The sequence below is a fragment of the Lepidothrix coronata genome, unplaced genomic scaffold (assembly GCF_001604755.1).
Source record: "Lepidothrix coronata isolate B3197 unplaced genomic scaffold, Lepidothrix_coronata-1.0 Scaffold1, whole genome shotgun sequence".
NCBI classification, from domain to species: domain Eukaryota; kingdom Metazoa; phylum Chordata; class Aves; order Passeriformes; family Pipridae; genus Lepidothrix; species Lepidothrix coronata.
In genome coordinates this window covers 16844293-16866696 of record NW_016690181.1, presented here as the reverse complement: position 1 = coordinate 16866696, position 22404 = coordinate 16844293, and the positions used below count along the sequence as shown (strand labels likewise).

General features: G+C 41.9%; 1 protein-coding gene across 8 annotated transcripts in view; it reads left to right on the top strand.

Moving 5' to 3' along the window:
* ST5 (suppression of tumorigenicity 5) overlaps nucleotides 1-22404 on the top strand; it is a 172761-nt gene that overhangs the window by 139937 nt on the left and 10420 nt on the right. For all 8 annotated transcript variants that reach the window (XM_017810375.1, XM_017810392.1, XM_017810415.1 and 5 more), the window contains 3 exons: nucleotides 805-882; nucleotides 4401-4541; nucleotides 7359-7507. In XM_017810375.1, the coding sequence (XP_017665864.1) occupies nucleotides 805-882; nucleotides 4401-4541; nucleotides 7359-7507 (368 nt within the window). The remainder of the gene's footprint in view (nucleotides 1-804; nucleotides 883-4400; nucleotides 4542-7358; nucleotides 7508-22404) is intronic.

The window sequence follows — 22404 nt, the reverse complement described above, 5'->3', positions numbered from 1 at the left end:
CATTGGCCTAATTCTACTTCTTTTCCAGTAAAAAAGCTGAATCCAACTGAATCCAGCCAGTGGCTATATCCATCTTTCACGCACAGTACTGGTGGGCCTTCCCTGCAGTAGTATAGGCAGGGTAGAAGAGTCCAGTACGCTTAGGAAATACCATTTGCTTTTCTAGGAAATATCTTATATAGGATGGTTTTAGAGGATGATCTTGACAGGCTTTTTTGGGGAGGGGGCTGGGGGGATGTGCATCATTGATTCATACTTGCCACTGTTTAAGTTATTTGAGTTTCATGTTTATCATGAATTAATTGGAGGAAGTTAATGATTTGCTCATGCAGCTTGCCTTTGTTTAGATCTGCGGGCTTGCTTTCTGTATGTTGAGCTCTCTCTGAACACCATGGAGTGAGGGGGGAACTGAGTCCATCATAACCTTCCTTAGCATTGTAGATCTCCTCTCCCAGCACAGGGCCCTCGGGGTGGCCCCACTCCTCATGCTGCAGCAGGAGCAGAGGACAGAGATAGCAGAGGCATGAGTTACAGTCCTAGTTCAATGCTTTTATGGCTGCAAGCTGGAGTGATATTGGACTACAGCTCCAATGCACTGTGATTTCCAAAGAGGATAAGCCCTATTTACACTTTTTAGCTTCCTGTCTTATGGAAGAAATATGATACTTTTCCAAGAGCAGCTATTTGTTGGAGAAACAGTGAAAGACGTCACATGATGACCAACTGTGTGATCAGAGAGAGAAGTGTATTTCCTTATGACTCCAATTTAATATATAATTTCTATCTCCTTTTTGCTGTTATCAGCCGAGTGGAAAAGGCCCACGCCTACCTGAGGTTTATTGTGTCATCAGCCGGCTGGGGTGTTTTGACTTATTTTCCAAGGTAAGAAGATACTTTTTTAATATTGCTTTTTAATTTGATTGTTTACTGAGACACATCTACAGTGATGAACCAGACGGGAAGAATTTCTTCCTTTGATGGGAGATAACTATTTTACAGTTGCTATTTTGGATATTCCATCCCTATTGTTGGGTTCATCAAAAAATCTTATTACTTCTGTGACTGAGGCAGAATTTGATTCAAAAAACATCTGGGTGTCTGTATGATCTGGCTGCCTGAAGTTTTTTCCATTGTTTTCTACAGCCGTTCTGTGTTGAGCTGTAATTCTTGGCATCTATAGTTTGAATGATGGGCCAGTACCACTTTTCCTCCAATACCCCATGGAATGATAAGGTTAAGAAAAAAGACTATTTGATATGTGAATTCTATATGCTTAACACTATTGACATTTTTTTTATTCTAGGATGCTAGGAAAGCATGGATAATCTTTAACTGGCCAAATCTTAATTGATAAGGTTTTAATTTGCCAGACGTTTTCACTTCAGATATCTCAAACACCTTAGACAGATTTTTCTTGTTCATTCATATAGAATAAAGTTGAAAAGAACATGTAAATCATTGAACTTAATAAAAATCATAGCATTTATATTGTTCATACAATCTAATATTCATACAGAATGTTATCTTCAAAGCAGCTTTCAATCTTTTCTAGATAAAACTTTGTTTAACACAAACCTTGTGTGAAGAACAACAATTGGGTTGCAATAGTCAATTGCAATTCTGCTTCTGACATCTTTCATAAAGCTCTGAAATAAAGGGTTTATAACAGTGTCTCTTAGACATAATATGTATCTAAACACAGATATCTGTGAGTGAAACAGAATGCATTGTTCTGGGAGGATCACACAGCTCACCAGACTCCTGGTATGGACAGATCTCCTGAGGCTCTTCATTTGCTATTATGTTTTTATCTAATTTTGATAGTGAGCTATTTTTTCAAAGGCAAACTTGGGAGAGGGAAAAATAAGCAAAAAAAAAAAAAAAAAAGGAGAAAATGTAAGTATCTTCCTTACAACCAAGTATCACTGTAGCTGAGGTGTAAGGTCAGACAAGGAACGTCATTGCACAAAAATTGCAAATAATCTGCTTTTCCAGTTCAATCTGTAACTTGGGAAAAAGTGTCTGGTCATTCAGCCAAAGTGACTCCAAGGCTGACGAGTGAGTGTAACTCCAGTGGCTTCAGCAGGGCCTGTTCCCAGGCACTGTGACAGGCTGGGCCCTGTGTGTGTCGAGTTCTTGGTACGTGCAGGAAGAAAAGCTCCTGCTCAGTTCCATACTGGATCCTGAATGGGGCTGTAACACACCTGTGCTCTTTTTCAACTCCTGGGTTCATGGCGGGGCTGGGCCATGAAAGGCCCCATCCCTGCTGGGGTCAGCAGTGCTGTCCTGCAGAGGGCTGGTCACCTCCCAGCGGCACCGCGCCAGGGTGGGAACAGGGTGTTGGGCACACGGGGCTGACCCCAGCCCTGGGCTGGATTTAGCATGGCTCCCTAGCACATGCTCCAAGAACCACATTTGGAAAAGGGTTGGAGGAAACTGTTAAATGAAGGAGGAAGCGCTTGAGCCTTAGTGTCCCTGTTGGTTTTGAAGACAGATGTGGTGTGGATGGAGACACAAGTTCTTGAAAAGTGAGACAGTCTTTGTTCAGCCTGGTAAGAGGAACCTCAGTTGTCCTTAGATGATAAATCTGGTGAAAAGAGAAAAAAACTCATGATGGTGCATTTTTCTGAATTAGTCAAAACAAGGAATAGTTGTCTTTACAGTAAAATGTGGGCGATGAAAGACCACGGGTTATTAAATCTTGGATATTATTTCTCAGAAAAACAAAAGCATTCCTCTGTTTTAAAGTGTTTTTCATCCTATTTCTGATAACCCTGCATTATTTTCATCATCCACATCTTCCTTTTATGCTCACTAACTCTTGTAATACCTATTGATAAGACAGACTTGAGAACCACAGATATCTTAACTTCCAGCCAGTTCATTTGGTCATGGTTTCAAAAAATATTTTTAACCATTTTATCTCTTGAGATCTCTTTTATATCTGTTCAACTTCTATTTGGTTTAAATACTCCTCTTTATTTGTGTTGTGAAGGTTGTTAGGGCAGGCATATGACACACACATGACCCCCCAACTCCAGCAACTAAAACATCAAACAGTGACTGCAGGAAAGGAGATGGGTATTGGGCACATTACAGCTGTGTGCTGACAGGGTGCAGGAGCACCAAGGAACCTGGGGCACAGCCCTGGTTCACTACTGCATCCCATTTGGGCATCTGGTTTTGTTTGGTGAGGATAGTTATGCTGCAAATCACATCAAGAATGAAATTCATGTCCTCATTTATGGTTATCTGCCACTTCCATGGACTTGAATAAGAGTTACGTATATAGGGGCCTTTACTATGTTGCAAGGAGGAAGGGGAAACCATGCACTAGCAAATGCCTCTGTTGGCATTTGTTGTCACCAGCTACCATTGCAATTCACCAGCTTGTGCTTAAGTATCTTTTAATGTTCTGTTCCAGTGAAAATAATTTCCAAGAGAAACAAGAGCAAATGCCTGGCTCAGACCCACTAACTCTTGTATGGCCTTTTGCTCTTGAGTGGTGGTTAAAAGATCACCATTTCAGGTCAAACCACTAACTGCTTTGAAACTTGCTTTCTCGTCTTCTTTAGGTTTATCATCTATATGCTCTGTCTAATGTGGGAAAACTTAGCTGTGATCTAATTTATGTTGGCCCATGTGACCAAAGAGAGAAGAAAATAATAGTCTTCTCTCTAAGAAGTTCCATCTGCCTATTTCAAAATTAGCTTGCCTGCTCTGCACTATGTCAAACAGAAAATGACCATAATGCAGGCACCCAGTGTGAACAGCCGGGCAGGCTTCATGAGGCTGCTCGTGTCTCTCTAGCTCAGCACAGACTGTGACATGACAGCCACTGCTGGGACCCTTTCAGGAGCTCTTTCCTGGTGGACCTCTATCATAGTGTGGCGGCACTGCTTTTCTTGATGCTCTGGCTTTTTCCTGCCATCTCAGTTGAAATGGAAGGGATGCCCAGGGTAGAAGAAAGTGTTTCTCCTTAATACAAATTTCAAGATGTACCACTGAGACATGATGTTGACCTTGCCTGCGATCATGCGATTTGTCTTCATCTTTCTCTCCTTCAGCTCACCCTGTTATTCAGGCAAAACCCCAATAATATAGATCCCTTTTGTCATGCTGAGTCTTCTTTCTCCTTTCTAGATTCGTTCATTCTTCATTGAGTCTGTGTTAACTGCATTCACAAGCAGGCTCTATTTTGTAACTGAAAAATTCATCATTTTTGGGGTATGATCCAATCCCCTAGCCTTGATAGTAGTGAAGAAATGCATGGCAGAGAATTAAACTTAGATGTGCCATGCCACATGTTTAGGCACATGTGAGTTAAGAGACACTTCAAAAGTGTATGTGATGCTGACAGGTTCTGTTTCTTTCTCTCTTATGTCTTACTAATGAATTAGATCCTGGATGAGGTTGAAAGGAGACGGGGAATATCTGCTGCCCTGGTTTATCCATTTATGAGAAGTCTGATGGAATCTCCTTTTCCTGCACCTGGAAAGACAATCAAAGTCAAAACTTTTCTGCCTGGAGCTGGAAACGAGGTAAAAAGCAACTGCAAACATTAAAAGTCTTCCCCCTTACCACTCCAGTATTAAACAGCAAAAGAAAAACAGGAGGAGACATACAGATACTGCAAGAATGTGAGATGGCACACCCTCAAACTGAGCAGTGCAGGAATTGCACCAGTGTCAATATGCTAATGCTAGATTATAAGCCAATTTATTGTTATTTATTTATTATTTTATGTTTATTAGTAGGTTGGGTTTAAGCAAAAAAACCCCCAACACAAATGTCCCAGTATGGCCTGGCCTAGTGTAGTTCACAGACTACAGCATTGCTGGGCTTTATCACAGTGATAACAGGCAAGTGTGAGTTTCCCATGCTGTCTGTACTTGAGCAGTTCAGCAGCTGGTTGCTATTTCAAAACTCATTACTGCTGGTTCTGGCCTTGGTAGGAGTGACCAGCAGCATTTAAATGGCTCTCTTTGGTAATAAATATCCTTTAACTGGCCCTCAAAGAAAAGCATGTCATGTAAAAGTTCTTTTGTGGATGTGTGCACATACATATAATAGATATAATTTCTTTTTATTACTGACTCAAGTAGCTAGAAGCCTACCATTATACAACATATGCCTTACTGGAAAATGGCAATATCGATGAAAAGTTTTTGTAACTTGAGGCTGTGTCAAATTTTGCTCTTTGCATGCCCTTATGGAAGCATACAGTAGCTCCCCTCAGATGGGCAAGCATATAGAGTGGATACATTACTGAAGATAGGAATAGAATTTGTCCCAGTTGGTGAAAGCAGTTAAAAAAAAAATCCTGTTTAAGGGTTATTTTGCACTCCTTAGGGTTAGTTTTACAGTACCTTTACTATTTTTACATTAAATCATATTTTTTCTAAATGTAAGGCCACTGACTTCAGTGGAGTGGGCCCGTAATGCCAGTTGGTATGAAATGTAAAGGGTTCCTTGTGTAAGTGACTTTCAAGGCACATTAAAGTTACAAGTGTTTCTGCTGGAGATGCAACAGCTGAAAGGGTGATTGGAGTAACAGTGGAAAGATCTGATAATTCTTTTTCGATGTGAATATATCTGGGAACCATGGATCTGCAACTTCTCTATCGTCTACTCAAGCTCCTGAACTCTCCCCCCCAAAAAATTGAGATAATTCCAAGCAAACAAACAATTCTCTTCTGGCTGAGCTTTGCCCTCTGTTATGCTAGTACAAACTCGTTATTTAAATGGAATGCACTGGCTTAATTAGGAACAGAATCTTGTCCTTCCATTGTGGCTCCTCTTGCCTAAACAAAGATGATGATTAATTGGGAAGTAGACAGTATATTCCTTTGTGATGAGCAGAGTGAAGCAGAAGGCTTTGCCAGGCAACAGAAAACATCCATGGTATTTGTAAAAGCTGCCGTAACTTGCATTGCATCCTACCCCGCAGCAACATTTTAGTGTTGGAAGTCTTTCAGTAAAATAAGCTCTTTGTGATTTGGCACATAAACTTGATTTGAGCTTGCAATCCCAATGCTAAGGAATGGAGGTGGGCACCTTTCCTGGTTATGAGGAAGAGGTAGGCAGGCAGCGTTTCCCAAGGAGGCATTCCTGGTACACCGTCACTCTGCAATTTGTTTCTTACTGCTTTTTGGGGCAGCAGCTCAGTGATGGGTGTCCAATATTCTGGCATCATAATGTTTCTGTATTTCAGGCTTAAAAAAATCAAATCTGTACACAAATACTGTTTGTGAGGAATTTTGTAAGGCCTACTCCAGTTTAAACCTGATATGGCATGCTTGTGGAAATGGTATCATGTGCATGAAAACATAAAAGTAGTCTAAAACGATAAAGTGATGGTGATTTTTGGACATATGGGAAGAAGGAGATGTATATATGTTCCTGTTAATATGTCTTTAGAGATTTCAACACAACTTCAAGTTGGACAACTTTTTCCCTTTCCCTTCTCTTTCCTCAGTTCCTCAATAGTCCATCATTTGCTCTCTTGCGTTTCATATTTTTCTCCTTCTGTTACTCTCTTCATGTTATTTTTCCCTCTTCTTTTTTCTGTCCTCTGCCTTCAAGTTCCACATCTGAGCATGTCAATTGCAGAGTAAAAGGAAGATATAATAAAGGAATCAAGCAAAAGACTTTTGAGAAAAGGAAGGAGAGGGCCTGAGGTCATGGATGAAGTATGAAAATTAGACTTTAAAGGGATGTCACAAGTCACCATCTAAGGCCTTGTCCTGACTCCCCAGTTAAGTATATATATATATATATATATGTACATAGCTTTATATGAAAAGATATATGTGAAAAAAAAAGGTTTTAAACATTATTTAGTGAATTATGCATCATGGAAGAGTGGAAATTGAGTAAATTTGGTTTAAATTCTGCCTGGCCTTTTAGTTTGGTCCCTGGCTCCTATCTAGATGTTAACATGAATTGCTAGCCAAGCTTAGAACCAAATTTACATTGTCTTGATGACTGTTTTAACCCTGTAAGCTTCCAGCTCCAGTGTTTCCAGTTGTTACTTGTTTCATACTGTTGACTGAGCCAAGCTTTACATCTCTCACAGTGTTTAGAAGGGAGAAATATGCTCAGAAATGACAGCAATGCACACAGCTGTATTCTGGGAAGAATTACTTGATAGTGAATTGTGCAATATGCCATTTCTGTGGAGTGCTTTGCCTCCAGCCTCAGTTTGCCAAAGGGGACGGGGTTCATTCCCTGTGTCCCCTCAAAAGGAGAAAGGAAAGCATGGAGCAGTGCCGGAGGCCCAGGCTGGGGTGCCGGGCATCCCTGGCACTGTCAGCCCTGGCCAGTGATGCTGACTGATGTTTGTTGGATGTGTTCAGGTCATTGAGCTGCGGAGGCCCATGGACTCGCGCCTGGAACACGTGGACTTTGAGTGCCTTTTCAAGTGCCTTAGCGTTCGTCAGATCATCCGGATCTTCGCTTCTCTCCTGTTGGAGCGGCGTGTGATTTTTGTAGCAGATAAGCTCAGGTAAGTGGCAGAGGGACCTAAACCAGGACAGTTCAGGACAGTGCTACCTCTGGATACAGGAAGCTTTATGAACTGTATGGAATGGTTGTCAGCTGTGAGGATCCTCTCACTTTAGAATTTAAATGTCTTTTTACACTAATGGAAGTTATTTGTGTCATAAATATGGGGCACACATTCACTAGTGATCACTAACTAGAAGCTGTTTGTTCTGTCTTACTTTTTCATCTGTAAAATACATATTCTCACCTGCTTCATAGTCAGCAAATGTTTGCACAGCATTTTGAAGCAATGGGGTTCTGGCAACATTTCATTTCAGGTTTTGGACACAGAGTACTCATAAACAGTATCAGAGGGTGCCACCTTGCAGCCATGCAGTGCAGCGAGGCAGGGAAGTGGGGTGCTGAGAGTTCCCCTGGTTTACTCCATGCAGTACAGAGAGTTTATAACAGGGTTAGGTTTCAAATCCTGCACTGCCAAACTCATCCAGTGGAAGTGTTAAAATGCTAGCACGGTCCATCCCAACTAGTTAGGATATTTTTCCTGCTGCTCACATGTCCTGAAAACATTTCCTTTTTTAAAGCTCCATCTTGGGCTGCTTGCTACAACCTTTCAACATAGCTCTTGCTTCCCTGCCCTTTGATTGCAATCTCCCCTCTGGGTTCCTCTGAAGCATGAACTCACTCCAAGGTGTAAGGAACAAGAGCAACAGGTCACAACTCTACATGGCTTTTCCCAAGGAAGGGAGCTCTGTGTAGGCTGCACCCCTGCCCCACAGCAAAGAATCGTCCTATTTTTCAGATGCCTGTGTCCAGGCATCCATATAGAAAAGCATGGACACTGTAAATAAGACATTCTTTGCTGTGGCATGATAAATAATAAAAGATGGCAAATAAAAATAAAGACTGTAATTTATTAGACTCAGGAACATGCAGCATCTTTTAAAAGGACACAAAAGACTTTATGCGTGGTTAAAAAACACAGATGAACCTACCCAAACAAACTCTGTTAAACACTTTATCAGTCCCGACCTTCTCTGAATGACCGCCAGAAATAATAGCTGCACTTAGTGGCCGCCAGTGTATATAATAGCAAAAATACTTTGCATAGTAAAAGCTTTACAACCTTTAGGGGAGAATTTCTTAAAGCTGCAGACCCTTCTCAGGTTATAAAGTTACTTCCTTAGCGTCTTTTTTGTTGTCTAGAACAACAGGAACATTTTATTTCATCCCTTCCCTTGTCAATAACCCTAGTTACTTAGGCTGAATGACCATTTGGGATGACTTAATTTTACATTAACTCCTGGTGCGAACTGTGTAACTAGTCCAGAGTTTCTGCAGTACTTTAGTAGATATGTGAGTCACACCATGAATATTGCGGCAGGTGGCTTTTGAAAATGCTGTTGGTGTGTTCCTTTTGGCTCTTTTTCTGCAGCACGCTTGCTTACAACATTGTCTCTTTCTATTTTACTGTTCATTTAGCAGAATTAGTGGCACCCACAAGTCTGACTGTAACTCAGAATGACACAGGTCTGTGTTCCTTCAAAAGGCACAATGATTTGGGTGGAAAATCACAGAAATGGTGATTTTCACAGCAGAAGTGAGGGCTCTGCTGTGCTGCTGCCAGCTGTTGCTCTGCTTTGGAGTTCCCAGTTGCTCCTTTGTAATGTTGTCCCAGTTTGCAAAGTACCACAAGCCCTGTTCTGTGGGCCATGGGCACAGTACTGAGGGGATGGCTTGCAGCAAGAGACATCCTCAGCCATGAGGGTGGAGGCAGACAGCAGCCATTCCCTGCCCGAAGTGTTCTTCTGGGACAGCTGGCCTAGCCAGTATTGTGTCATGCTTCTGGGCGCTGTGCAGAGAAGAGAAGCAACAATTAAACTTACTTTGACAGGCTTAAGGCAGCTTGGCATGGAAAGCAGTCATGTTGCCAATGCTGAGGGCTTGTGGTGACCGAGGTCTCCATCCGGCAGCCAGGGTTTTATACACATTGCAGCCCTGGCTGGAAGTTAGCAGCTCAGGCTTGCCTGTGCAGTTACCTTTCTCCTGATAGCTGCCTAGTCCTGGAGGCCTTAGAGCAGGGGATAACAGTCCTTCTTAGAGGCAATGTGCTGCTCACCCTTTTGGCACATGGAAATAGGGCAACAGGACCAACAGCAACCAGAAATCTATAAGATCCTTTTCAGTAAATACATATCCAAACACTGTGCTCTCCTGAAAAACGATTCTCTGGTGAACTGATGTTTCTGTGTGAGAGCAAGTCATCGGGGGCCATTAGCACATACTTTGAGAAGGGAGAGGATTCAGATGGATCCAAGAGGCTTATGAAGTTTTGTGGTTGCTCCTGTAAGAAGGACAGAATCTTTCTTACAAAAAGGTTTATATCCATATACTTTGTTATATCCACATGTACCCTTTATTATATACATATTCTTCATTTTGTTTAATAAGAGGACAACAAAATCTGATGTGGTAGACAAGGTCCTGGATTAAGACTTGTGAATCCTGAGCTATCCTTCTGAACCCAGAGACCTGCTGAGTGACACATGCTGTAAACATAGCACCTCTTTCTTACCTTTTGTCTGGTCTGCCTGGGGTCAGAAATGCCCCAGGACAGAGGCTGCTTCTTGCTCTCTGTGTACATGCAGCTCTACTTTATGCAGTGTGGTCTCTCTCAGCATTGGGATCTAGGAGGTACTGTAAAATAGAAACTAATAATGAGTCCTTTGACAAGGGCCTGGAGAAAGTGACAGTGGATTTAAATTCAATACTTACTGAGGTTTTCATGGTTTAAATGGGGATGAAAGCTAAAATGAAACACTCTGGCTTTGAGCTAATAACTGTCTATCTTGGAAGCCTTGCCTTATCTGACATGAATTTTGTTTATGGGCATTGTGGCTGAAGCTGAAGGAGTTTACCAGTAATGTGGAAAAAAAAAAAGGAAGCGAAATATCTTACCAGTCCCCTCTGTGTGCCCAGAGAGAACAAAAGCAGGAAATTAAAAAGATTTTACAAGGATTTGAATTCTGTATGTACCCAGAAACTAGCTTAGAAATTAACGATGTTGAGGTTTAGGCTTCAAACAATGCAATGGGCTTTTGTGGCTGCCTCTTTAACAGGTCTCTGAGCGATAAATGAGTTCACACATTATACAAGTTTGTGAAAGTCACACCTAGTGAAGTGAGATTCATTTGATAAATTGTTATTTATGGTTCTTATAGTGCCAAGAATATGAAAATTTATAGTCCTTGATCTTTGCGCAGAAGAGATTGTCGCTTTTCAACACAGAAAGTGATGCAACTGGCAATGAAAAAGGAACAGTGAAGTTTTGAATGACAGGACTGTGAGGTTGCCCTGGATAGATATGTGCAGTTAGATTAGGGTTTTTTTTTTATCAGTAAGTTGATGATATATTTTTTCCACTTGAAACTGGGTGAATAAATCCCTGCAGTTATCTGCTTACCTTCAAAAATGAATTTGAATCTGCCAGTGACCTTTCAGTATTTTGCTTTCTATGAGCAGTCAAGAAGACAGAGAAATAAAGATAACAACAGAGAAACTTGGAATAATAATAACAATAATAATAATAATGACAACAACTCTTAAAAAGGTAACTTAATGCTCCAATTCCTTAAAAATCTGCTAAAAACACAACTGAGGTGGTATGTCCCATCCCAGTTCAAATCCCTGACCCAGCTGGAAGCCCCTATTTATGTTCCCGGCATTCTGCCTGTTCACCCCAACTCTGAAATAGTCTTGTGACTTCCAGCTCCAAAGGAAAAGCTGCTCTAGTGCCATCCTCTGGGGTTTGAAAGGCAGCAGATGCAAAACTGGTGGGTTCTGGGGCTCAGGAACACTGACGTTGCTGCAGGCACAAAGGTAGCAACAGAAAATAAATAGAAAGCAAACACTGGAAGAAAAATATTTCTCTGCTTGTTTTAGTTTTATGCTGGGAAAACAAATCTGTGGACATGTTTGCTGAAGAGGTGATGTATCCATGCATGTGAGAACAGTCTCTTTGCCTTTTCCCCTAAATGTTTGGTGAGTGGGAAAGGAAGGCCCTGGACATACCAATGTCCTTGTTTTATAACCTCGTTTTTTATAAATAAAAACCACTCTAGCTGTAATCCACTATATTGTGAAGGATTCTGAGGGTATTTTGCTTACATTTCACATGTGGATCCAGTCCAATGCCAGCTGGAGTCAGTGGGAGTGATGAGACTTGTCTTTTGCTATGGATCCAAATCCTACAATATTCCTCTCAGTGGCCTTTCTAGAGCTTTTGGGACTGTGAAAGGCTTCTATAGAGCCCCTGCTCTTGTAAAAGACAAAATAACTTTTCATTGTTATGAATGTTGTTTTTATATGAGATATTTCAGCTACTTCTCAGTGAAACAGGAACATGAGCCTCAGGGGAAAAAAAAAATCTCTGTCGACAGCAGTGTGGTTTATGCTCCTAAACCATATGGATAAACTTGGAAATGTACCTCAAGGTGAAGGTGGGCCAGGCATTTCTTCTAAGTGGCAGTGCCAGCTCAGGAAGTCCTGAGGGAATGAGGCTGAGGCAATGTTGGATGACAGTGAACTTCAATGCAGCTTAATCTTCTGCACATCAGGGTCTTCCTCCTGTAGGGATGGCCACAGATGACTCTGTCTTATCAATGAGAGTTTCCTTCCCTCCATGTTTCTGTGCCCCTCTGCCAGCACCCATCCCATGGCCAAGCACAGCCCAGCAGTCTGTCATCTGGTGTGCTGCAGCCTCCTGAAACCCTCCTCTGCAGTGCTTGCCCCGGGAAGTCAAGAGGTGCTGTTGCTATGAGGTGTGAAGACTTTATCCTGTTAAGGATAATAACCTCCCTACCCCTCCCCAAAGTGTTCTGGACTGCCAGGAGGAATCTATCTTGCAGCACAACTGTAGAAAGTCGAGGCGGATCCTAGACCTGACCAAAGGTTATGAGCTGCCGACAGAAACACTGACTAATACAGGACAGAGCATAAATATGTAAATACTGGGGTAGTCATCCCACAGGCATGTCTCTGTTAACTTTGTGGAGCAAAAGGGGAGCTGAGTGTACTTGTATTCAAGGGCAAAGGCTTTCAGAGCAAACAACAGCATTTCCCAAACCTCACGGACAGACACAGCTTAGGGCTGTTACACCCAAGATGTTCAAGGACCACTGATGCTTGTCCTCATATTTGAATCTGTTGTTTTGGAAGTCACGAGGCTTAAGGAACTAGCAGCAAAGTTGAGAGGTAGCCTGGTCCCCATCTCTCAGTGCCTACCTAGAAACACAGTATTAGGGATCCTTTAATCTAGTAGCTGAAATCATAGCATGATCTTGCAGCTCAAGTTAAAATATGCAAATTTAAATAGGAGATAAGTGGCAATGTTTTAGTAACAAATAATTGCTCCTTAGTCCTGTAGCAAGGTCAAGTGGAAAAGTAAGAGCAGTCAAACCTTTTGGCAGATTACTAAAGTGCAAGCTCATTCTCTATTTCCTTATTGTTCATTTTTTATTAACAAAAGTGGGATATAATTCTTACAAACTAATCATGGCAATGACAGGTCTGGCCAGCCTCACCTGCTGCCTAGGAATGCTCCTTTCCCATAGTCTGTCATATCATAACTCTTGTAAAATCTGCCAGCTGGCAGTTTAAAAGGTAAAACCACGTGTATTAGGGTAGAGAGAGAATGTTTGCTTAGTAAACAGACATGAGCTTTGGCCAGTAATAAAGATTTCCTTTACTTTCCCCTGTTGCAAAAACCTCCACAAAAAAAGGTGAGAGAAATTTGACAACAAACACATGCCAGAAGACTTGTGAGGGAGAACTTACTGTTGCCCTGTTACTCTAACTTGTCTGGACCATTTCTGAGCACAGGCCACGGGGTCTTAGCAGTTTTTTAGTTATCAACTGTGCATTTAATAAGGAGATGTTTAGAGATGCAAACTACTGTATCTGTGGAATGTGTAATCTTATGTCTAAACCCAGGAGAAGTATGGATGGCTGACTTTTCTTCTGGTATATTTTTATCCAAAGATCTTGAAGTACTTTCTTAATACTGTTGGGTTTATTGTGCTTGTTTGGTCTGATATGCTGAACATAAGCTAGAGAACTTCTTCCACTAATTTCTGCAGTGGAAGGAATGAGCTCTTGTATAATTATCCAATATATAATCATGCCTAGTAGACAGAATTTATTCTACAGCAAAAACATCCATTCCTCATGTAAGTAACCAGAGAGTTTCTGTTTCCTCCAGTAAGAGCCAGATCAGCCCCTGCTGAAGAGTGATTTAGAACCTGCAGACCACCCCTGCTTTACCTGAAGGACAACAGCTTGCAGTTCCTTTTATCTTTTATAAAAGAAACATCCTCTGGAGTCTGTCTGAATCTCTGTTACCTACCCTGCTATCACTTTCCAGTTGTGAGACTTTGTTTTTTCTCAGTCTGCCTGCACTATGAAGCAGCAATAAATAGAAACATAAATATTTAAAACCACCCCTTAAACCTTCTGTAATATATGTGATTAATTGGCCTGATGTAGCTGCAATTTCTTGATATCCTGCTTTCTTTCCTATCAAATCTAGCTAGTAATCTTTCTTGAGTAGGATGTTTGCATGCAGCCAAGTCCTACAAGATGTGGAGCACCTTGTCTTAAGAGTCTGAATGCTAAAACTGAAGGTCTTCAATGTGATGTGAAATCAGTGGTTTAAGGCAACTAGCAGAGCTGACTCCCAAGATTTTTTTGAAAGAAATTTTGCACTTTACTCCATCCTCTCAAGAGATACTTACATTTTGTACCACTTGGATTACTTTCTCTGTCACCTAGATTGTGTGATGAGGAGCCATACATGGACAGTAGGAAAATCTGTGTCAGGCAAAAGAGACAGCCCAAGGAAAAAACTGAACATTCTAAGTCTCTGGCTTGTTTAATATTCCACAGTCCCAGAGAAAAACAATCTAATTGTGACATTTTTAATATGCCATATCCCAAGAAGGGTAGAGCTTGTATAATTTTCCTTTTCCTCCACCCCTCCTTTTTAGTGGTGTTTATTTATGTCACTCCAGGCTTTGGCCAATGCTCTATAGTGGTAAAACATCATAATTTTTTTCACTTATGATTTGTGCAACAAAATTCTCTCTCCCTTCCCCATGAAAGGGAATGGGATAAGAAGACAACCATGTTGTTTGGTAATTCTCTTCTGGATTGCTTATTGGCACAATATGGCAGTAAATTGCAACATCTTCCCAACTTGACCTCTAGCTCCCTGCAAGAGGATTTAGCCAGATTCTCTCTTTTCAGCTTCTAAATGGGAAGGATTAGGGGGATGGGATTGTTCCTCTCCTGCTTGGTTACTGCCTAGAAAAATACTTCATCCTGCTTTACAGCTGTCCTGTTGTTAATAGTGCAATGATGGCCTGGAAATCTGAAACCACCGGTGTGAACATTAACAAGGACTGGTGGGAGCAACGGTCCCACTGTGGAAAGAACAGCTGGGCCAGAACCACTTCTATTATGAATTCATGCTAAGAAACTGTCCTGTAGGAAGGAACTAAATAACTCTGTGGCCTATAAGGATAACTTTCCACTTGGAAATGTCGGGGTTTTTTTTTTCTTGTAACCTCCTGACATAGCTTGGGCATGTGGCTGATGTGTCAAAGCAATGACTTTTTCCCAAAATCCCATTTGCTTGAGTTTTGCTTGGAAAGTATGGTTGAACACCAGTTGCTTGAAAAGGCAAATCCTCGTTCTGAACAGCACTTTGCATGTGTCCTTCTCCAGGGGCTTTCATGTGCCTTGCTTACGCACAAGTATTACAGGAGCAAAAAATAATGTCTTTGTTAAAACCACATTCCCCTTTAATCAACTGTTCTCTGTTTTCTTTAAATTAAGCACTTCAAAGCTATTCTCTGAGAGAGAGAGAGAGAGAGAGAGGGATCTCCTGACAGCACGGTCTCTGGTCTGCAGCTTTCAGCCCCTTGATCTGTGCCATGAGCCAGGGTTGTGCTTTGCAGTTTATCTGTGGCACCTCAGACTGCCTGTCACTCAGGTGTTCCAGAGAGGTGGGGGCTGGATTTTGAAAATGCTGCTCTCAATTGAGTAAAATAATTCATTAATTTCTGGGAAGTTATGATAACTTTTGGAAATTTTGCATAAAATGTGTGTCTTCCAATACTTGGAGAAGAAACAGAAAGTCTCCCGTATAGTCAGAATGAACTGCACTTACTTCTTTGATATTATCTCCTTATGAGTTGTTTAATTATCAAGCATTGAAAATCTGAATTACTTTAACTGACTGAAAAATCCAGTGGATTTAAAATAGGAATCCCTGAGAGCACATCATTTTTCATGATGCCCATCTCTCTCTAGCTAGGAGACATCAGCCCAGCAGGGCAGACAGCTACTGGGTGCTGGTTGTTCCTGATATCACCTCCTGGATACTCCATTGTGTTGTAACTTAACTGCTCATTCCTTAAGCCCTTGAACCTAAATTGCAGTTGGGCACAGATTGCTGCAGCAGCCTTCCTGCATAAAAACAGTGGCTGCCAGGAGTATCACAGGTATAATCTTTGGTCTCTTTGTTGTCCTCTTAGAAAACTACTAAAATTTATGTTCCTTGTTCCTAGCGTGTACCCTGTGTACCAAAATACGTCCTGACATTCTGTGATGTTTTCTGTTCTGGTGTGATGGGGCATTTATGGTGACAGAAAAGCTTTTCGGTCCACATGCTTCTGTCAAGCTTTCATGGGAGAACAATGAAAGGACAGGCAAGGGTCATGACAGACCCCTCATCCCTTCTGCTCCATGCTGTCTGGTGTGCTCATAATGTGCTGTGGGGATGTGTTAAGTGTCATTGAGGCTGCTGATGGACCCAAGGTGGTTGGGTAAGAGCACAAAACAAGGAGAGGATGTTGCACACTTAAGCTAAAGGGGATATGGCCAGAGAAGAGCTTATCAATGAAGACGTTGCCCACTCAATTTTCAGTAAAATATGATAAGGAGGGACCAGAAAAGGAACACAGATGATGACGCAAAATGTTGGGCAAGTCTGCTCCATGAACTGTACCCATTGGCACGGCAGTGTTGGTAAACCATGGCCCATGAATCAAAGTCAGAGAAAACAATTCCAGAAACCGGGTTGTGACATTTGGTTTATCATAAAAAATCTCCTACCTGGAATCATCACTAGCACAAAGGAATTGCTGCCTGAGCTCTGTGTAACTCACCTTCAGCAGTCACTGGATTATGTTCCAAAATTAACTGTGTCCCCCCTGCCTCCCCCCTGCCCCCTCATAAGGAACTGCAGCACCGCTTTTGCCAGACAGGTGAGGACATACTGACTTTTACAGGCTTGGCTGTTCTCATACTACCATGTAGAAAGCACCAGATAAAACCTGAAGCGTGACTCTTTTTTTCTTGCAAAAGAAGGTTTGGGTTTAGCTCGTTTTTATGGGGCAAAACTGCCATTTGAGTGGTGTGAGGGTTAAGTAGCTACACTCTATGAGTTGTAAGCATAGTTAAAAGATTCTGCAAAGGACAATAACTGATAATTAGGCTGATGTGATGTGGAAAATATGCATTTCCTCCTCGGTCTGTGCCCCCCTCTCCCTGCCAGTGTTATCACTTGTTTACATTCCTTGAGATATCACAAAGGTCACTTGCAGCAAACGTGCCAGCATTCAAATTAGGGGAGCCACTGTTGACTCTGCCCTTCGCCCCTGGAAAAAAGCATGGTTTGGTTCTCACTTCTGCATCAGCTTGCTGCTTGGCAGAGGGGGGAAGCCTGGCTCAGGAGGTGAGGAAGGAGTGGATGCACCCTGGAGGCTGAGGGCAATAGCAGGGCTGCTGGTTTGTTAAACCACCTGCCCTGTGAAATGTTCATTCTTGAGTAATATTTTTCCTTTGTCAAGCTTCTGTGAACAGTGAGGGATTTTCATCTGCTCCTGTACTAAGTGTGAGTCTTATCTCACTGCTAGTATTATGTGTTGATGTGTGTTAAGACTGGGTAACGTGTTTTGGCCCATAATACACACGGGAGATCTATTGTTTGTGCTATAGAGAGCTCTTTACCCAGTTCCAGAGATTGACTGTAGCAGTATTTGTTGTAGTGTGCATAATGATTAAGTTATGACATGTTCAGAACTGGCTGCTGAATTTGAGATGGCCCAAATGGACCTGGCTCACCATGATCCTCACAGGAATTATATGTGTTCCCATCCATCACGATCACATTTACACTAGAGAATTCCTTATTTTATTCAGACTCTAGGAACAGAGCTTTCTGTTGGCAGGTCTCCTGTGACATTAAGAGAAAAAGTAACGTAAAATTGCTCATACAGATTTGCCCATATTTCCTGAAAATAAGAACGTTGGGTATTGATCAGAGATATATTATTAGCTGCCAAAGATCTTGGGTTGTGACTCTTAGTTCACTTCTTATTAAGTGTCTGTTTTATAAAATAAATCACAATACAAAATATTACTCTGACTCTTATAGCCCAAAAGTCACACAATTTTCCATGTAATATGAACCCACTCTTTTGGTTTTACACAACATATTGATTATTCTAGAGAAAGATCAGATTTAGTAACAGGAAATTCAGAAAGTTCAGAACTCTCTTTTAAGTCTCATATGCAATCACTCCATCCTAAACTTCCTGCAGCTATGGATTTACCCAGGTTTCAACAGATTTACCTGAAGCTCAGGTTAGGAGAAGTGCCTTAGCAGCAGGGTAGTCCTCTCCCTGTGAACCCCTGTACAGATTTGGGCTGTTTACAGAAGGATTCTGCCACAGCAAATTCTCAATACAGAACGTTGAAATCTAATTATTTAATTTAAAAATATATTACACCCTTAAAACTTAATAAATATATTAATGATACACTAAAATGAAATTAAAATATTTAATAGCTTCAAAAATTGCAGTCTCTACTTCCAAACCACCTTATAAGGGCTTGAAGGATCCTCTGCAGTTTGTTTAACCCCTGAAGGGCTTCTAGAAAAGTAAAAAATTATTCAAATTTCTGAAGTTGAGACATGCCTTGCTGAGGAGAGGCTGATTTTGCAGCAGCCCTCTCCCACAGCAGTCAGAGAACTTGTGGTTTAGAAGGTGCTATCATGTCTTGTGCGTGCACCTGAGGGCTCGTCTGATTAAAGAAGTGGGGGGAAAAAAAGGTCTTTGAGGCTTCATTTCAGCACAATGAAAGTAAATTAAGGCTGAAACTTGTGCTGAAATACTGTGTTGAATCAAAGCCTAAAGCAGTAATTTGCCTGTCCCCTCATGCTTTATTTTAATTGCATGAACTGACTGTAACTCCTGCTGCTCTGTAATCATTAGAAATAATTTTTCTATCGGTGTCCAGACAACTTAGTAGATTTGAATTAATTAGGGTCAAATGGTAATAAACTGAGCCTAAATTCTAGCGTTTGTTTTGGTCACAATCTTCTGTCTCTCACTGTACAGGTAAATATATTTGCTGTGAAGGAAACTTGTCTTTTCAGTTTGATAATTATTCCTGATAGAAACTGTGGGTTTGTGTCTGCCTGCTTATCAGCAGGCTGTGCAGAGTGGGGCAAGGAGGAAGCAGTGCAGAAGTGGCTGGTGTAGAGTGCTGGTTATATTTGTTTTCCATCTGTGCCACGAGTAGGCTTTGAGCTTGTCACACACTTTCAGCTATGCTGGTGTCTGACCTTCCCTCCTACAGCTGCAGCCACTCTCAGCAGTGCTGGCTCTGAACAAGGATGGGTAATTGGCATCAGACAGCTTCATGATCCTTCCATCTGCCTACAGCAACAGGGAGGAAGAATTTTCACCTAGAGACCTAATAATTTGGCTCCATGTGTGTGAATAGAGCTTTATCCATGATCACATTAAATTGTTTTCCTCAGTCCTTGCATTGTTCGGCCCAGTCAGTCACTGTCTTGTTCCTTAATTTTGCATCCTGCCCTCTTTGCCCTCAGTTTCCTTTTTACCTGATCACCAGGCTCACTTTGTCTTCCTCTCCTCCCAGTTCTGCCTCATGGGTCTTATTTTTACCTCCTTACTCTTAATTCAACCTCTGCCCTGCTTTCCTTTCCTTTTCTTCTCTTGCCTTCCTTTGGGTTACCTGCAGGATGAAGATGACCTTCCTCTCCTCATTTCTCTGTGTAGCCCAGGGCTACAGTGGAAAGGAAGGGGCTGCTTAGTGTGACCAATTTATTCTGAAGAAATTAGCAGCTCAATAAGTCTCTTTTTATTATGCACAAACCCATTATTTTAAGATAGCTTCTAACACAACTGACTTAAAATGAGTTTAGACAACACTGGCAGGAGTCCTTGACACACAGGGCAGACCCTCCTGATAGCCTTCAAATCCTTGCCAAAGAATGCCACCCTTTCACAAAAATGTACAACAAAGATGTTAGATCTATCAAAATACTATATATTTTTATCTGGCTTTGGAAACAAACTGATCTGATGTCAAACAATGGGGATTTGGATCAGTTGATCTCCTGAGGTTTATTGCTACCTGAATTACTTTATGGTTCTATATAACTTTGCTTTAGATTGGGAAACAAAATAATAATTTTATTTTGTTTATTGTTATTTTGTTTATTTAGTTATCCGGAGGCAGACACACATGCTTAAAAACATCAGTGAAAACAAGTTAAATTTTGAATCCAGATCATATGAAAGTAGTGCCTTACAATTGCAAGCAACCCTACAAATAGGCAGGTCTCCTGGAGCCCTCAGGAATCGCATGCCTTATGCATGAACACACAGAGGTATCCTTAATTCCTAATCAGCAGGGATGTTAACCATCACAGCTTCATCTCTCAAAATATCTCTGTTTTACATTCACTTCAGTATTAGTTTACAAGCACATTTATTGCTTGATTTTGTTCTGGTGAGGAGGTTGTCTCATACACTTCCTGAAGTTGTCTTGACACAACCTCCCCAACCCTCTCTCTACCCAATGCTGTACCTTTGGATGTGCCTGTTGTTCCTAAATGTGTGCTTGCACATTCCTGAACTTGGGGCTGCAGCTGTGCAGTCAAATGGCTCCATTGCTGTGCTCTTTTCCTCTAGCAACAGTGACTCACGTGATTTTAATTTGAAGTGTTCATGGGGTAAGTCTTCTTGCTAAAAAACTAAAAAAAAATGTAATGTCTTTGATTTGAGTCGAAAGAGGGAATTGAAGATTTTTTTTCCCTTTTAAACGTCCTAGAAATGGTAACAGAGAAACAGTCAGCAATAATTTTGCATAGAAGGAAACATTGTCATGTCTGACACTTTTATACTGGCTGGAAAGCTAGAGATGTCTAGCACCATTGTATCAAAGACTTTCTTGAATTCTTATTTTATTCCTCTCTGCCCTTTTTCGTGAGCAGTTGGTGGTATCTGGGTTAATGAAAAATGCGTCCTCGCAGCACAGAGCCCTGGGAATGAAAGACAGACCATTGATCTGGGGGGCTCTGGGAGCTCACAGCCTCAGGAAGAGCACTTGGGCATCAAGGGGAGTACTGGGGCTGAGCACCCACACTATGGAGCAGGGAGAAAGCAGTAACATCTCCCTGTCGTCAGCCAGCTCTTCCAGGGATCCTCAAGGGCTTACTTCAAAGGCTGACCTGCAGGAGTGCTACAGGAGCTCATTACAGCCAGACAGCTGGAGCTTGGAGACTATCACTTCTGATACTTATAAGTTTTCATTTATATCTTGTCCCTGATGCTATTACTTAGTCTTATATGCCTGATTAATCGTGCTGATATTATTTATTCTTATGCACACAGAGAAACCTTTATTTTTTCAGAGCTTAATTGTGTCCTGTATCTGGCACAGCACAGCTTTGCTCTGAATTACTGCCAGAGCACGTCAACAGTGGTGCCATATGCACTCCATCTCCCACCCAAACTGTAGCTACAGTTTTAACTTCCATTTCTGATGCTTTTCAAGCTTTCTGCTTTGTCCTTTCCACTGCTGCAGCCTGTGTGTGTTGGGAGGGGAAATGGGCTGAGTCCTTGGCCTTTTCCCAGAGTCCTTTAGAGAACTCCTTCACAGTCCTCTGCAAACCTCTCAGACTATGTTAATTTACAGAGTTGTCACAGACCTCTCTCTCTGCCAGAGACTGGAGTTAATATGGGGAGGCATTGAAGGGTGTAGAAGGAAAGTGTCAGGCATCTGTTTTTGCTACGCAGTTCATCGGTGGCCCAAGGGTAGGAGCTGTCACAGAAAAGCACAGCTGGGGCCTGTGATGAGGAGGCATGTGGGTGTGTAATACTCATGTGAGTCACGGTATTACACCTGGAAAGGACAGAGCCTCCAGACTGCAACCTCAAAGGGGAGGAAGCTTTTGCAAGCAGATGAAGGGATGTGTGTCAGAGAGGTTACTCCGTCTTGGAGTGGTTGTGGGCTGGAGCATGAATGTGTCAACACAGCAGATGAAAGAGTTCAGCAAAGGCGGACAGAGTAGCATAATTTAATCAGCTGCAAGAAATGAGAAACATAAAAAGGTTGTGGAAAAGTAAACACGGGCAGTGGAAACACTCTTTTGTGAATTTACATTTTTGGCTACATTTCTCTGTCTGAGGAAGCAGGGAGACGAGATTCTGATGGTCAGCCCCAGTCCAGTGCATGGTCCAGAGCACTGGCACAGCACAGAGCTGGCACCAGGCCTGGGGTGACAGAGCTGCTGTGTGGCTTGGCCCTGCATCTAAGATGTGGAGGAAGGGAAGGGATATTCTCGCCTTCTCCTCCTTCAATGAAAATGTCAAAATGACTGTGGAGGTGTGTGTGAGTAGCAAGGTGGGATCAGGGAGCCATGTCAGGAAGGGGTTGTCTGTGTTAGAGGCTTAGTCCTGGACTTGGGAGATGCTCAGTGTGTGAGGCTTCCTTGGGTCTGTGAGAAATTTCAGGTGTGGA